A 17712-nucleotide genomic window follows, 5' to 3' on the forward strand; every position below is an offset into this window, starting at 1 on the left:
CTTTCGAAAGCACCCACACAAAATGGCTCTACCTACAATAAACGTAAATCAAAGGGTTGTTTTCTTTGGAGGAAGGAATCAGACAAATAAAAACAAAATAAGGTAGCCCTTTCCAGCCTAACCTCCAGGCTGTAGTGAGAGGATAGGGGGGTCAAAAGATTCAAAACCCTCTGAAATTTTGGGGAGATCACAGTCTTAGGTGAACCTCCTCTGAGAGAACACACTACATATATGTATACATAGTTTTGTAGAAAAATGAGATGCACGTTGCACATAATTTCATGTATCAAGTCACTAATGTAATAACATAGACACAAAAAAAGAAGAAACACTAACAGGAAAAATAAAACTTGGAGCTTTCGAGGTTGTAACCTCTTCCTCAACTAAAGGGAAAATGGGCAGCAGGAAAGGAGTGCGTTGGAAAAGGGAGAGGGGGGAGGTTTGTGGGAGGAGGGGCTTAGCAGGAAATGTTCAACCCTGGGTGGCTATTGGCTTGCAGATGCCAAATGCAAGCCAATTCGAGGGTGTGGAGATTGATCGTGGAGTCAGTGGGGGGGGGGGGGAGGACGGACAGCAGGAGGCGCGGTGTTTATTTATTCTTAGGTGGTACATTGGCCTGCGTAGAAAGTAGGGCAGAAGTTACAATGAAGGAGGTATGTAAATGATATTGGTGGAGTGGAAAATCAGGAGGCCTTTAAGTTTGGGAAGGAAAGAGGCAGGGGTGGAGAGAATATCTTGCAGGTTTTGCATCTGGACGGTTGCAAGGTGAGGGTGTGGTGGTGATGACTGACTGCGATTTTTGAAGAGGGCGTGTGGCTTTAAAAATGGTACATATTTAGATTAGGTGGTCTCAATATATTCTGTAGAACGTGAGCGCCAGGGAAGTAGGAGGTGAGCAGAGAAGGGGAGCAATATTTGTCCGTGTGGGGTTTATTGGAAATGTGCAGTTTTTTCGGGGTAGCCACGGTGAAGAAGAGAGGTGTGAAGTTTGGAGAGGAACTTCTCAAAGTCTTCAGGGTTGTTACAAATCCTATGTCCGCAGACGGAGAGGGAATAAGGGATAGAATGCTTGGTGTGAGGTGGATGGCAGCTATTATAGTGGAGGTATTGTTGCTTGTTACTGGCTTTGATGTGACCCAATGTCTTGAATTTGTTATTGCTAGAAAGGTGTATGTCCACATCCAAGAAAATTATATTAGTGTTGGAGATAGAAGAAGTGAACGAGACAGAGGCAGCAAAAGAGTTGAGTGAAGAAACAAAGGTGTTGAGAGAGTTGATGTCATGAAGCCAGAGAAGAAAAATGTCATCTAAATATCTAAGCCAAAGAAGAGGTTTAAGAGGGTGATTTGTTAGGAAGTTTTCTTCGAACAGGCTGAGGAAAAGATTGGCAAAAGAAGGGAAGGACCTGCTTCCCTTTGTGCAGCCAGACACTTGCAGATAGTAGTTATTATTAAAAGAGGAGGCATTGTGGGTGAGAAAATGGGAGAGATCAAGAAGAAAGTCAGTGCTAGGGATTTGTGGTGTGGGTCCTAGTGAGAGATAGTGGTGGAGAGCTGCGAGTCCATCAGTATGGGGGATAGAGGTATAAAGTGAGGTTACAACAATGGTAGCCATGATTAAGGACTGATTGGGAGGGAGGGATTTGGAATTGAGTTTAGAGAGGAAGTCATAGGAGTCTTTGAGAAAGGAGACAGTTGATGAAAGTTTCAACTGGGTGTTGTGGTGGAAGGGGTTTTGGCTGGAGGGAGGAAGGGGAGCAGAATTTGAGAAGAGCTTTGTGTATACCCAAGGGTGCCTGGTGTTTTAGTGGGAATTCCAAAAAACCTTCCTAGGAAAGGTTGAACATTTCCTGCAAAGCCCCTCCTCCCATAAACCTCCCCCCTCTCCCTTTTACAATGCACTCCTTTCCCGCTGCCCATTTTCCCTTTAGTTGAGGAAGAGGTTACAACCTCAAAAGCTCCAAGTTTTATTTTTCCTGTGAGTGTTTCTTCTTTTTTTGTGCCCTCTTTGCCCAAGCCTACCCTTCCTTCATTGGTGTAATTAACCTTGGAGTCAATCCCCTCCTTCAAATAACAATTAACCAACCACCCAAAGCCTATATTATTAGCAGAGGAATAGAAACTCACCCATTATCCATGGCATTCAGCCCAAGTTTTTCTCCCATGTCACCTACTAAGACCCCAGGATAGGCAAGCATAGTTTGTGGGCACCTTATAGGCGCTACAAATGCATGCAGCCCATGTCTAACCCCATCAGGGGTGATAAGTTGAGCAAACACTGTAGCATGAGTGGACGAATGACCTTAAAAAAAAGAACTACTATAATACAGAAGGGGTTTTCATCATAAGGAACATTCAGCTAACTAAAAGTCAAAATGAATAAAATAATAATATATAATAGCACCATAAAATTTTATGTAGGAAAGCTGTGTTTTATACTTCTATGAAATCGAAAATATGAAAAGGGAAATGCAGAATATCTAGACTGAGCCACATTTAAACTAAATATAATCATCATGGAAAGTCAAGCAACTGAGATATGCCATGTGAATGAAATCACAATTCTTCATGGAGTCAGTGACCACAAGATGAAAGATTGAGGGAAAGCGGAAATGCTTGAAAAGAGGCAGCCAAGATTATTCCTAACCTTTGGCTGGAAACAAGTGAAGGACTACAACTACGTAAGTGGAAAGTAATTTCCCATTGAATCAAGGGTCAAACAAGTGTGGTGGAGTCTGTCCTGGAATTTCATCCTTCCTTAGATAGAACAAACAAGACTAGTGGGTATACAAGAGAATGACTCTAGTGCACGCACAGACAATAAACCACCTATCATCCAGCTGTAACACTCTCAAGAAATATGTATATGTATGTTATTTGATAACTTGAATGTCACTCTGAATAAAAGTTTTGCTATTTTTCGTCGTATGTCCCTCATTTACTGTGTTCAACATTGCATTCCAAAGTTTCTGAGATCGCATTTGAAATTTTCCACTGAATAATCACTTAAAAATGCCTTCAAGGAATAATTAATTATCCACGAGGAAGTATTTTCTTCATTGGTACATTTAATAGTGCTCGCTACTCCAAAAACCACCTTTTTAATCAAAGATCGTATTGAAAAAGGTTCATTTAAGGATATTAAGCCGTAATTCCTTCATAAAGAGTGCAAAATTATTTCTGTGTAACAAGTGTGAACTTTTTTTTCGTGCAGCTCTGTACCATTCCCACTTGTGCATTAATCCCTCGCAAATTCCTCACTAGATTTTATTTCTGGCTGGGATTGATTCCCTACAACGATTCTCCATAAAGAGCCATTCCCTTTGGGGAAATGGCAAAGAATGATTTCCTGCAGGGAAATTCCCACTCGCCAAATCCCCGCAAGGAATTTCCCCATGAAAAATATCAAACGAGTCTTAGGATGGTGACCTATGGCGATAATTATACTTACCCAAACTTCCAGCCCAACATTTGGCAGCTTCAAAGTCTGGAGAGTGGAGCACAAACTCCCTGGTAGCTGGGTCATAAACAGCTTCCGTTCTTATCCCTTTGGTGTTTGTTCCATGAGCTATCTCGGTAAGAGCGAAGCAACCAGAAATCTGAAGGAATAAAATAAATATGAATGGAACACCTCTAAATAATAACATAATGCATATACTAACTCAATGCATCAACAATACAATATTTTTTGAGACCTTGAAATGAAGTTAGTCCCATGATAATATGAGAATATTTGAAAATTTATTTCCAATGCAAAACATATTTTGTTGGTGAATTTAAGAGCAAAAATAAAATTCTGCTATTCAATCATTTGCTCGATGTTTTGGTGGAATACATACACAGATACCAAAAATTCAAAGATTGGAAAGCCAGAGATTAGGTGTTTTCAGTCAGCTCTGCAGAACTTCAAGGAATTTGCCCTTGAAATTGGGGAGGAAGCATAGGCTTTGATAATGTATGTACATAATGGTAAGAGACACTGATTCAGGACGACGACTGAACAACGTGGAAAAGGTAGACAACAAATAAATAAGCTCTTGGGATTTCAATGGTCATACATCATCCTCTGAACCTCATGCTGAGACCTCAAAAGTTTTTGTGATCAGAAAAAAGGTCCACATTGTGTGTGCAGCATCCAACCATCTGCCACTTGGATTTCATCCGAGAACCTCTGGTGAGAAGCAAAATTTTCTTCCCACTACACCACCTAAGTGAAAGCAATTTCTTGCAGTTTCAATGCCAAATATGTTTGCATAATAACGTGTGAAAGTTCCCAGTTGAAAGAGAACAACAAGCAGACAAGGGTTTGGAAGACAAACATCTTCAAATTGTTCCCAAGCTGGCCACATTCAGATGCCAATGACCTTCATGCTAATTTTTCTCACTAGTGTACAAGTGTAAGTGTAAAATGTTCAAGTAATTGCATACCTATGTAATTCACGATCTTTCAAGTACATATTAACTCTGAACTCCTCTCTGATAGGTCTGATTTGCCTCTCAAGATGTAATGCAGACATAGTGATCACCCAGTAGCACATTTTAGGAACTATAAGCCATAGACAAACTGATTATTCATTTGGACATGGCTTGCTTTATTGAACTTAACATTTCAATTCCTCAAAAACAAACTGTGAGATGTAGAAGGGATATAAAGGAGGAGAAGGGGTTTTACCGTATGTGTATTGAAGTCTTACTCACAACATACTGAAATAAAGTGTATCAAAAGAGCAAGTTGATACATACATAATTTCTTGATCAAATAAAGCCTTTAAAAAGGTGACCCACAAAACCAAACATTAAAATTCAAAATACTGCAGTTTACATAAATGAACATATATTTAACTAAACTAATGAATTCATTTTATCATGAGTAAAATGTAGTTATTAGCTTGGATGCAGGGAGGGGATAAGGAAGCACAATTGGCCTCCTTTCATTTGTTATGTAGGTATGCACGAACGGTAGTCTTGGTTAGTTTTTCATTAAAGCAGAGATCAGATCAATATTACATTGATTGTTTCCTTTGAAAATATTCCTAACTAGGTGGTCCTCCTCGTAAGACAATGTGTTTGATATTTGCGAGTGCACAGCATCTAAAAATTTTCAAACAGCTTTCAGATTTGATTTGCCTTTCATGATGACAATATACATCAGTGAAATGTGCCGAGAGTGTTATGCACACTGGCTGGATAACTGATTTTGAGTAGGCCCCAAGTAATCCAGAATAAATATGTAACCTGGAGAACAAAAGGAGTAAAACTAACTCCATAAAAGGGAAAAAAAAGGACTGGTTGCAAGCAGGTCAACTCTGCATCATCAAAAAACTCATTGGCCATTCAGTAACTTTGAATGTAGGTTGTTAGTATCATAATAATGGACCTCAACTGAAGCCATCCATATAAGAAAAAAAATATATATATACCCAGTACATACTTAACATTATATCTCTGAATAAAAAAATAAAATATGAATTGATGATGTATTATCTTTGGAGACATTTCATTAATGCCAAATACATATTATGCACCTCCTTTTCGTGTGCTACTGAGATAGACTCAATGATCCTATTGACATTGATCAAATGAGGAAACTTTGAACTTACGACTTCATTTTAAATAACCTTACCTCCCTTTTATCAGTAGAGGTCAGATAGTGCTTATGTTTTGGTGTTCCAAGACCCATGATGCTGCTTACAAAAAACTGGAAAGGCACTACATACTTGATCATAGTCCCCGGATCATACTGATTCACAGCATAAAGAAATGTGAAGTACTGAAAAAAGAATATTTGAGCGGATAGAAAACAAGTCGCAGCATAAATCTCTACTCTTGATCCCTAAAAATGTCAAAATAGTTCAGAGAGAGACCCAAAATCATAACTAAAATTTGAAGATTAAAAATTTCTATGGCACTAGAGATCTTAAGAAAGGATGACAGGAGTAAAATTAGATTCTCTTAGGGAATTCAAAATTAGAAAAGCATCAAGAGACGACAAAGTGAGCCTCTTAAATGAATTTTTAATGCCATTGCACTCAAAAATGTTGTCAATAACCTTCCCTCCACTTGATAATCCTGCCCATGAACGTACATATTAATTTCTCCGGCTGCTGGCATTTCCTCAACCTGCCTTTCTTTCACATCTTACCACCAAATATTATCCCTTCAACTTATTGCATAATGGAGCTAGTTGTACCTGAAAAATCCTAACACAGCAGGCAAAACCCAGGTTTGTCTCATGAAAATAATATGGAGATTTATAATGTACACATATCGATGGCCAAGTTCTAGCAGCATGTATCTGAAATTTGACTGGTCTGAGTTAATACTGCTACTAATGTTAATAAATAATAAAATTCAATCAAAAAACAACTATTAGCTTGCAAATCTATGCTTCTTTTTCAGATTTTTGTATTTTTGGTTTTTAATTTCAATTACAATTATATAAAATAAAAAATAAATCAATTGTTGGCTCTCCTAAAATGGTTCCATTTTTGAGATACATGCTGTTAGAACTTAGCCATCAACATGGACAATGAACATTCATCCTTTTTTTCAATTGTCAACTTTGATAAAGTCTGAAAAACAAAGAGACCTGTATCTTCCCATTTTCAGAATCTCCACCTATTTCTCACGCTCTTTGGGGCAAAAATAAATTAAATAATCATGGCCTTCTTTATTATGAAAGGAGGACATTTCAAGCACAACACTCCGACCGTCCAATGGGACGTTAAGGCATGGTCCCCTTGGCATCTTTCATTAAGAGCAGGCTAATGCCGACACCAGGTTTCTCTCCACCCTTCCCTTATGGTGTATATGACCTAATATAATCAACTGATTTGGGCGCTACTTGGTGGAACAATAAAATATTCCTGGTGAAACAAAACACAGTACTATTCCACAAACTTTTATTTTAACAGTCTAGTAGTTTCGACGTTTACACCGTCATTATCAAGACAATGATAATGACGGTGTAAACGTCGGTGTAAGTCTTGATAATGACGGTGTAAACGTCGAAACTAGTAGACTGTTAAAATAAAAGTTTGTGGAATAGTACTGTATTTTGTTTCACCATGAACAAATGACCTAAGTTGTTGGTTGCCTCCTCCAAATACCATATTGACAGTATCTTGTACATGTGCATGCAAAAATACAGCACCATAAGGTTTATTTCCCAGAGCAGTTCTGTTCAAGAAGTACCATGAGGGTAACTTGGTCTTCCAAAAATTTACAATGGATGAACCTTATGTCATAGAAACATCACAATCGCAGGGAAAAATTTAGATACGTTAGTTAAAAGAGAAATATTCATATGTACATTATATATCCTCAAAATATGATGACTCTGTGTTGAACAGTTTAACCCTGATACGGGCAAGGTGAGACTCTTGGACTCACACGTCAATTTTTTTCAATATATTTTGTAATTGAAATGTCAGCATGGGATCAGTGGCGGCTCATGAGTCAAATGCTCGGGGGGGCACACTTCACCGGGGGGTCAAATTTTTTAAATATTTTGAGTATTTTAGTTAGTTTTTAAGGCTATCTAGGTACTCAATTTGTTTAATTTAAAATAATATAATTTAAATATTTATAATAATAAATTTTGAACCAAAACAAGGCATTCTATGACACTGCAGCACCAAGTAGACGCCAGATTATAATGCCGCCAGCCGTAGCGGCGATGTCATCTCACATCGCTCTGCGCATGCTCGGACGGTGTCCCAAGACTTTCATAAGGAACAAGCTTCGACGCGTCATAGCACTAGCAGCCCCCACCTCTACCACTCTTCATATAACTGCATGGCGATGGATTGGGACGTTCTAGCCAGCGCCCCGCGGTCACAAATGCAAACTTCTTGCGCTATTTTTGCGTGTTTTCCAACATTTTTGATGTATGCGATTGAAAAAACACTTTTGTTGATTAGATGTATAATTATAATTGAATGAATATTTAATTTTTTTTTTCTTTTTCAAATCTTTGGGAGGGGCGACGTCCGAGAGTCCTTATGGGCAAGCTGCCACTGCGAGGCGTAAATTTGTGACTTCTCCTTGTTATGCATTTCCAATAAAATACATCCATTCAAACTACTAATAGTACTAAATTAACTTAGAAATAATTTTTTTCTGAATTGTGTCAACTCTGGGCAAGATGAGTCAGTGAGACTCATGATGCTAGTTACTTTCTTCTGCGCTTATATTTCCTTCACCTCTTCTGAGAGGAACCATTTTTTTTACAGCAATGTCGCCAAATCGTGGCAATTATTTTACTATACTTGATTGTTATGTTTACAACACCATAATAAACAATAACTTGTTTAGATGACTAATTTAGATAAATAGTTTAAGTGAAAATAATAACTTATATGAGTCTAATATATACTCACCTTGCCCGATTAACTCAGAAAAATATGTTGCCCGTATTAGGGTTAGTTGTGACCATAATAACCAAACATACTTAAAAGAAATCACTTTTCAACAAACCTTTCTGGGGTCATCAAGGATTTCTTCATTGGATAAAAAGTTGAAGTCCTTCAATCTGTTCATTCGCAGGGTAGCAAGTCGTCTCTGTTCATCCAATGATGGCGTTTCTGGTAGATGGGAGAAAATAGGGTCATTCTCCATTGCTTTCCATATCTGCATCTATAAGTAAGATTGAAAATTATAAAATCTCTTGAGCGTTTGCGAAACTAATTTAGAGACTGTACATTAAAATAATTCAAGCTTCCTTATAGTCGCATTTAGATACATACTATGTATGTACAGTAAAATGGAGAACGGTTCGGTAAACTGTCTTTCATTCAAATATGTATCAAATCTTGGATTTGATAAACGTGACTGTGAACCAGAGTTACTTCATGAAGAAAACAAAGGACAAAAACTGGATGGATTGAAACAGTTGGAAATGGTCAGTTGCTGCGAAAATGTTGTTAGCAAATTTTTGTACACCTCCCACTCCCGACTCCTAGAACTTTCACTCTTACATAAAAAGATATCTCAAAGTAGGATTACCCCCCACTGGGTAACCTTTTCCTTGTTCAGCAAATTCACCACACCAGTCAGTCACTCACTCTATGACCTTGCTTACCCCTCCACATACGACCCACTGATACCTGACCTCCCTTCCCAACCCTTTCCCACAATCATCAGTTTCCTCACTCTTTGTGCCTATTAGTTCCATAAGTAATGTGACCAAATTTTTCCTGACACAACAGTACGCTGCACCGTGTTGTAACTTGCTGGGCTAGGAAGAGAAGGTTGTTAGATTCATAATGCACCCGGTCTCATTTGACTACTGGCTGCTGGAGAGTCAGAATATGCATTCCCGTGAACCCCGTTTTGAATATACCATATTTATATGAATATAGTCCCCCCTTTTTTTCCAAAAATTTCCGTGGTAAAAGTAAAGGGGGGACTATATTCAAGCATATTTTTTAAAAATATTTTCCCGAATCTGAGGCCTCAAAATTAGGGGGTGACTATATTCAGAGGGGGACTACATTCGGAGAAATACAGTAAGTAACATGCTACAATTAATCGTTCTGGGGAGCAACGGTACAGTATTGAATTTTGCATTACACTTGGAAAGTCTGCTACCGAAATGTTTCCCTTAATTCAGCATGCCTTTGGAAGTGATTGCTTGCCAAAACTCAAGTTTTCCAAGGGGGCAAGTCATTTATGGAGGGCCGAGAGGAGCTCAGCAATGAACCTTGCAATGGATGGCCATTAACCTCAAATCTATGGATCCAACCAGGAATACAGCCATGTTCATTGTCTTCTTTAACATCAAAGGCATTGTCCACTATGAATTTGTATCTACCGGGACCACAGTGAGCTCAGCTTTCTACTTGGAAGTGCTCAAAGACTGAAAAGGAGGGTTGCAAGCTGCCCAAATGACATCAAGGCCATGTTGAAATGTCATTAGGACAACGTGCCAAGTTACAGTGCCTTCATTGTCAACAACTTCCCAGCCAGGACCCACACTCCATTGGTTCCCCAGCCTCCCTACAGTCCTGACTTGGCTCCCCCTGGCATTTTTTGTTTCCTCGGTTAAAAGGAGCAATGTAACGAGAACATGGAGACACAATTGAAAGCATCTAGGCACATGTTTTCTCGGCTCTAAAGAACATTCCAGTAAAGGCCTTCCAGGCATGGAAAAAACACCTCCAGAAGTGTGTCAATGAGAGAGGGTGCTATTTAGAAGAATTTTTATTATTTGAACAAATGTACTCAATAACTGATTTTTTATGAGTTTGGTCGAATTACCTATAAGGCCATAATGAGCAGAAGGAATCTTGGCGTACAAACCTCCAAAATAGTCAGGAGATACTTTTAAGCATACTCTCTTCAACTAAATCCCTACGAAATTTACCACCTCCAAGGAAAAAAGGATGGCTGCCCACTCTGGAATCTACCAACAAAGGAACCATAAGCAGCAACATCAGGGGGATTCTAACCTCCTATTGTTATTTGGTGACAGATTCCTCGTTTTGAATTTATGATATCATCTTAAAGTTTTAGGGCACATGTATTTTGACCTTACAATTATTTTTCTAACATATTTTTTTTTTTGGAGGGTATATTAATAAAATGTAGCATCTAAGAAAAATAAACATTATATAGTTAATTTTTTAGATATCTTTAAGCGGTTTTTTTTAATTAATGAGATTTAATTGGACAATAATCACAACATTTTTATACGTTTACTGATATTTAAGTTTTTTTTTCAATGTCCTCAAATTTAACAACAACTACGTAAAAGCCGATATATCGGCGCGCCGCACTAAAAGGGTTAAAGACTAGGAATACAGACAGGGCCTACCCTTTGTTAAGCGGCCTCTGCCCCTAACTTCCTGGTAACCACAGGGTACCAGCACCATGGGATGCACTTCACTTACAGCAGTGACGATCTGTTCCATGCTATGAAGCGGAAACACCACAGAAAAATTGAATAACCAACAGAGTCCAAGAGCCCACTTTTTTCACCTTTGAATCTGCAGAAATATCCCTGAACCGTATCTTACTCATAGGATGGTTCTCTATTTCTCTATGAACAGTAACCTCAATGTTTTGCTAATAGTAACTCAGGCTACTCCAATGATAGCATAAGTCTCTCTTGCAAACCTATTGTAGCTCTAGGGAATACATCGTACTAATTACGCTACAACCTCTATATGCCTAATTACCCCTGAACTCCAGTCACTTCAAAAAGTTGAGAGTGAAAATTCTAGAGTTACATTCTTGCCACTGAAGCATAACGTTGCAGGGTCATCAGACCAAGGGCGTACCCAGGATCAAAACTAGAGGGGGGCAAGCCATGATCCTTCAAATTATTGCACAAAAAAAGTTATGAAACCAAAATTTCAAGAAAATTATAACAGCGATTTATTAGTTTTTTAAATTATTTGCATGGAAAAATATTTTTATTTTAATTGTATGTTTTATGCTAATACCACTTTCCTTGAATTTAAAGAAAACTTGTTCAAAAATTTCGTTTTTAACAACATTTACTTTGCTTCTGGGGGGGTGGCAGCAGTTGCTCCTCCAGCACCCTGCTGGGTACGCCCATTTATCAGACTCTCCTATTCACTTTCCCTTCCCTTTTCCAGGCGAACTCTCCTCACTAACCATCACCTCCTCCCTTGATTTGCCACATGTACTATCCCCTTGCAACCCAGTAATTTCCATAAGCATACTCAAGATATAATTAGGGGCCTGACGATCATGCACTGTAAATGAAATCAGGGTTCGAATAGATGAGTTTAAAATTCTCCTTTTCAACACATTCAGAGAGCTTACAGTGCACTTGTAATGTTACAAATTAATTCTAAACACTTAATTCTCAGCATTTATCCAATTACTGATCGCTAGGCAAATGAAATAAAGGCGCATGCAGTCACCAAATTCCAGCACTAATTTTGAAACGGAAAATACTTAAATGTAGCAATGAAGGAAAAAATCATTGGGCCCAGTCCATATCGATTCAGGCAGGGGGGTTACCTTCATAGTCTCCGATTTCGTTGAATTTAGCATATGTCAAACTTCAGGACAAAGTAAGTAATACGTCATTTTTATTTTTGTCCAAAAAAATTTTTGGCCCGAGATACATCCCTCCGAACATGGACCCGCGGGTGCTATTTTTCACTTGTGATTTTGGACAAAATACTAAAATGCTCATATCTCAGGAATGGTTCAAGATATTTTGCTAATTTCTGTTTTATTTGAAAGATAATAATTTTGTGATTAAATTCATATCTTTGATTTGAAAATTTGTGCCCACATTTTTTTGCTGCAATTTTTTATTTTTTTAAATAAAAAAAATTTTTTTCTCGAAAATGCCAATACTAAAAATTTTTATTTTTTTTTCTGTTCATCAATACCATTGAGCACTACAATCCCTGAAAAGGAGAACTTCCAATTTTCAGTTTAACAGGTTTTATAAACAATTCAAAAAATTTCCATGCATTACGCAAGTTTCCATTTTTACGTATTACTTACTTTGTCCGGAAGTTTGACATATGCTAAATTCAACAAAATCGGAGACTATGAAGGTAAGATTTTTTCTTTGGCTGCCTGAATGGATATGGACTAGGCCATTGCCCAAGTAACATTTTTGGTTGGCCCTCTGTTGGCAGATGGTGGGACACAGCGGTTGGCCCATGGTATGATTTGGCCACCTCGCCAACCGTATCCCAACCAACGATTCCCCAACGATGGGCCAACAGAGCATTACAGTCGGGCCTTCGTATTCCCAACCCAAGGCCAACAAATCTCCAACCGTTGGCCCTTTTAAATTCTGCCATCCGTTTCCCAACAAAAGCTATATTTTACTGGCATTTCTCATTTTTATAGAATGAGAGTTAAATTAATTTACCTTCTCACTTGATACAATACCGGTAGATAGAATCTTTACCTTTAACTCCCTATAAATCAAAATGAAATTAAATACATTAACAATCAATGCTATAGGACAAAGTAAGGTTACAGTGGTTAAAAGTGGAAAACAAAAAATCATTATCAGTTCAGAAGGTCCCCAACTTTTATTTTCGCAAATTAGGACAATTTTTATTAGGACAAAATTAGGAAAATTTCAACAGCACCTTTCCATATTACAATATGGCACACACAAAAACTGTCCATCTTCTTTGTAGGGCAACAAAACACACTTAGATAAAATCTGGGTGGACTGCAATTTGCATCCAGGTACTAATTTTTTCACTACAAATATACCAATGGTACCACTTCGAAGAGGTAAATAAAAGAAATCCTCCTTAATTTCAAACATGTCACACTGCAAGATGTACACCCCTGAGTTATTTATTCCTATTCTCTGGTCTTCGGTAACGAAATCTTTAAGTTTAGTCCATTTTACTCAATTGGATTAATAAGTGCGAGATTTAGGGATATTAATAGGAATCACAGAAACACTGATTGAGTATAATAGTTGATGCATTTTCCATAAAATAATAGTAGTGCAGATGTTATTTAGGTTTACTCATACAAATTCAATCTCATTCTCTTCAAAGGGGACTAAATCACTCACTTTGTCCATTGAAACACTGTTTTCATTAAAACTTCCACGTATACTAGATATGCCACAATCTGAAAAAAATATACATATCGATCTATCTAAATTAATGATGAAAAGTTTAAAATTCCACGAAACTATCTGTTTAAGGTAACATGATTTTAGGAATGCCAGTTTTGTAAGACTTACCAAATGAGGTCAATGACTTATTTTTGTTAGAAGCACTCGACTTATTTTATTTAACTGCTATCACAAAGACATAGTGAATGATTAACATATAAAAGCAATCCCTAACAACCAAAACTTGTTTGGTTGTTAGGTTGCTAGGGAACCATGTGAACCGTATCCTGCAACGTATGCAATCGTAGTATACATCGTGCTTATTTTCGGCCCATATCGAACTTCCATCGGTTAAGTTAGACTCGAAACAGACAGATCTTATAAGTCTACACTTTTTCATGTGTCCTCCGGGATATATATACTAACAAGTTGCATTAAAGAAGCCTCCACTTCTTGGAACCATTTATGTCAAATACGTTGAAGATCTTGTCGGAATTTTGTTTGCAGCGCTCATGGCGGAAATTGAGGAAATGGTATGATGTCCCAACGGTGGCCCAACGATAATCCATTTCGTAGGGCCATTGTTGGGGATTTCCGTTGGGCCAACAGCATAAACCGTTTTGTTGGGCCAACGAACAATATCTGCGTTGGGCCAACAGCGGAATTTGGTTGGCATATCCACCCACAATGAGCCAACCGTGACTACGGTTCCCCAACAGAGGCCCAACGGTCAATGTTACTTGGGTGACAGATTGACTGTTCTTAGATTAATTTACTCCAAGGGTTGAGGGTCGTCAGAGATTACAAATTCAAGATAATTTATAACGATTCACCACAATTTTATGTAAACATTCGATGAAAAACTTCAACAATCTACAAAAAAATGCATTAAAAATCATACTAACTAATTATTATATTGAATGACTCCACGAGAAATTATAGCACGAATTCTATAAATATTTCAAAAATTGGATAATTATTTGAAGTAGAAGACCTGGAAACTCATTACCTCTCTTCAAATTAAGACCCATTTCATCATAGAAGAGTAGATAAACATGAAGTTAGAGAATCAACTTTTAGCCGCGCCATAAACTATGGACATTAGGAACTGACCTTGTACTTTAATAACTTCTCTTCGTCCATTATAAGCTTCATTTTCTTCCAGTCAAACGAGGCTTGTTTCCTGTAAGCATCTAAGGGCCCCGCAACGAAGTCCGGAGGACCTTCCATTTCGGCAACTTATAATTGCTTTATGGGAATGTTTTCTATAGCAGGAACCAGAAACTATTACTCAATTAAGTTACTGCTGAACTTTGTACCGCCTTTGTCACCTAGAACAAATTTCCTCAACGCTACTTATCCGCGACTGCGATTACTTTATCTCCATCTCTATTTTTTTTTTCAAATCACCACAATTCCTAGAGCAATCATGACATAACTGCATGCAACGTCTAAAACACTAGGACAAACAAAAGAGGACACTTCACGCTACCCATGAGCTACTTTACATTATTTTAGCCATAAAAGTAAAAAGCCTATGCCATATTTGACTGAACATGTTTACCAACAAGGGTTGAACGAGTGATCAAGCAGAAGTTGCGAATTGCAAAGTGCGCATTCCGATATGCATTTCCTCCCCATTTCCCCTCCTAGCCTAGGCAATCAGCGGTGCAACGGGCCCCCCACCCACTTGAATGCTCCTTTCAAAGGTTAAAGGCTTCGGTGTATTTTTCGCGTATAAACAGAAGCGCTTTAGAATATCTGATTCGATATTAAGATTTCCGAAAGTCATTGCAATTCATAATTACCGCGTCAGATCCCTTAGTTCTCCATTCACGCAATAGAGTGCATGAAATCTCCATTACTATCAGCTGACCGAGATCCCGAACGTAGTCGAAGGGAAAAGAACTTGTTCTCGGTTGTTGTGTTTTTGGGCGAAGTATCAACCAATCAAACTTTTGATTTGCAATGAGAAAAATCTCCGTTGTTAACGATGCAGGATGGAGAGATGGAATGGAACGAATTTATTGCATTAATGGAAGATTTCCTTGATCTCTCAGAAAGAACTGGTGACATTTGGTCTTTACATGGACGTAAGGAGGAAGTAGGAGGAGCATATTTAGTTCGTAAAGTGAGACAATGCGGTGAACCGTTCTCACCAAATGTCCATTTGGATGCTTATGATTTGGAGGAGTCGTGTATGGAGGATGAAGAGGATAGTAGCTCTAGGGCATCGAAAGATGTCCACTGTAATGAAGCGTCAGATCAATTCTGGGAACATCATGTAGTCTACAGTGCCAGCTACAGGGTGCCTGTCATTTATTTCAACGCATGGAGGAGTTCGGGCGAGTTGCTATCCCTGGAAGAAATTTGGCATGAAGTTCACCGGTCATTCGCCGAAGTGGGGGACTCAATAGGGCCAGACATGTGGGAGTTGGTTAGCCAACAGGAGCACCCCGTCTTAGGGAAGCCATTTTTCGTGCTCCACCCCTGTCGGACAGCCAAGTTTTTGGCCTCCTTGGGTTCATTGTCCTGTGGAAATTTGCTTGTGCCTTGGCTGAGCTCTCTCGGCCCTCTGGTGAAACTAAATCTTTGTCCTTCGTATGCCCGAGAGAAGTGACCTTTTTATACCCAATAAGGATACAAACTACCATGCGTTCGAGTTTCCAACCAAGGGGTTTCGCCTTATACCCGTACCAATTGGCCTTTCCAGAGAGATTGAGAATTTTGATTAAATATAAGTTTTGTGTGATGTAACTTGACTTGAAACACATGATTAAACTTAAATCCATGTCCAATTGACGAATTATTTTGTGGGAGGAGATTCTGTGGGGCACTCTTCACATTATTGCGTTTGTTCATAGTGTAAGTTTCGAAATATTATCTATCTACCTAAAGAAGAAAGGTTGTCGATATAGATTCTAAGTCATACACTCCCTGGTTGTTTGTGAGAATTATTGCTAAATCTAGGACAATCACACGCTTCTTACTAATTACTTGGCATTGATGGAGATACCGCAGTATAACTACTGAATAAAAAGTCCTTTCTCGTGAATGTTCACATTAATTAATAATGTAAAGGAGCCCTGAACTAATTTTAAGCATGTACACATAAGCAGATTTCTAAGTGTGATTCTGAACAACAAACCTATGATCAGTAAGATTTTGCTCAAGTCTTTGGAGAGGAAATCGATATTATTGATTTAAGGCATGAATTTAATAAATAAATTAGACTACTATTTCCTCTGTTGAGTCTCTCTCCTGAACACATGAATATCCAGCAGCTTTCTTAAATAGGGAGGACCCCAAGAGCATTCCCAGGAACAAAACATGATCTTTTAACTTGCAATATTTTAGCCTGGAAAAGGTGAATGAAACCAAAATTTAAAGGAAATTATAACATTGCTTTATTAGTTTTTAACCCTTAACCGGTGACGTGTCCGGTGTCTCTCCGGTGACCGGTGTCTCTCAGACCGCACCCTTGACCGGGTGCGGTCTGAGAGACCGCTAAACATCTATAATTCTCGTTAGCTTCATATTTTAGCATAACAAGGACATCCCACTCTTAAAATTTAACGTTCCTTTTATTAATTTCTGTAAATTTGCAATTGATTTCGATTAGTGGTCTGTGAGGCCGCACATCACTTACTAAGAATGCATCAAGAAAAGGAATAAGCGAGATAAATTTCATGGCTACTTACTACTTAGCCTTCCAACTTTAACATTTAAGGCCTTTTTTGAATCTAGCAAAATTTTGATACATAAATATAATAATTATAACTCAAGTGTTTTTGGCATCAGTTTTTTTATCCTGCTTCAAATCACAATTTTTTAATGACAAATTGGTTCCTATTGGGAGTGTAAACATTTGAATATAAGTTTTAAAATAGTTAAGCATTCAAAGAAAAATTAAAAAAACAATAAAAATGGCGTAGCAGTATTTTATGAATTTTTGATTTATCGCTGTCTCCCAGACCGCACATCACTGGTAGTGTAACAAGAATTGCACGTCACTGGTTAAGGGTTAAAATTACCGTATTTCTCCGAATATAGCCCCCCCCCCTAATTTTGAGGCTTCAGTTTCAAGGAAAAATTTTAAAAATGCGTTTGAATATAGTCCCCCCCCCTTTA

General features: G+C 38.2%; 2 protein-coding genes across 2 annotated transcripts in view; one reads left to right on the top strand and one right to left on the bottom strand.

The window, feature by feature from the left end:
- The window catches only part of LOC124158631 (peroxisomal acyl-coenzyme A oxidase 3-like), a 38647-nt gene extending 23454 nt beyond the window's left edge, over positions 1-15193 (bottom strand). Inside the window, exons 1-5 of the mRNA XM_046533820.1 lie at positions 14695-15193; positions 8478-8636; positions 5623-5769; positions 3451-3598; positions 2127-2301 (exon numbers count right to left, since the gene is read on the bottom strand). Of these exons, the coding sequence (XP_046389776.1) occupies positions 2127-2301; positions 3451-3598; positions 5623-5769; positions 8478-8636; positions 14695-14811 (746 nt within the window). The 5' untranslated portion in view covers positions 14812-15193. The remainder of the gene's footprint in view (positions 1-2126; positions 2302-3450; positions 3599-5622; positions 5770-8477; positions 8637-14694) is intronic.
- A 118-nt stretch (positions 15194-15311) lies between these two features.
- LOC124158635 (ubiquitin-like-conjugating enzyme ATG10) lies at positions 15312-16820 on the top strand. Its single transcript, XM_046533823.1, has one exon. The coding sequence runs from the start codon at positions 15575-15577 to the stop codon at positions 16199-16201; it is 627 nt and encodes a 208-aa protein (XP_046389779.1). The 5' UTR covers positions 15312-15574; the 3' UTR covers positions 16202-16820.
- The last annotated feature ends 892 nt before the right edge of the window (positions 16821-17712 follow it).

The sequence above is a fragment of the Ischnura elegans genome, chromosome 5, assembly GCF_921293095.1.
Source record: "Ischnura elegans chromosome 5, ioIscEleg1.1, whole genome shotgun sequence".
NCBI classification, from domain to species: domain Eukaryota; kingdom Metazoa; phylum Arthropoda; class Insecta; order Odonata; family Coenagrionidae; genus Ischnura; species Ischnura elegans.

Excerpts from the sequence above, each read along its gene's own strand:
- LOC124158635 (XM_046533823.1), top strand. The coding sequence starts at position 15,575 with ATGCAGGATGGAGAGATGGAATGGAACGAATTTATTGCATTAATGGAA.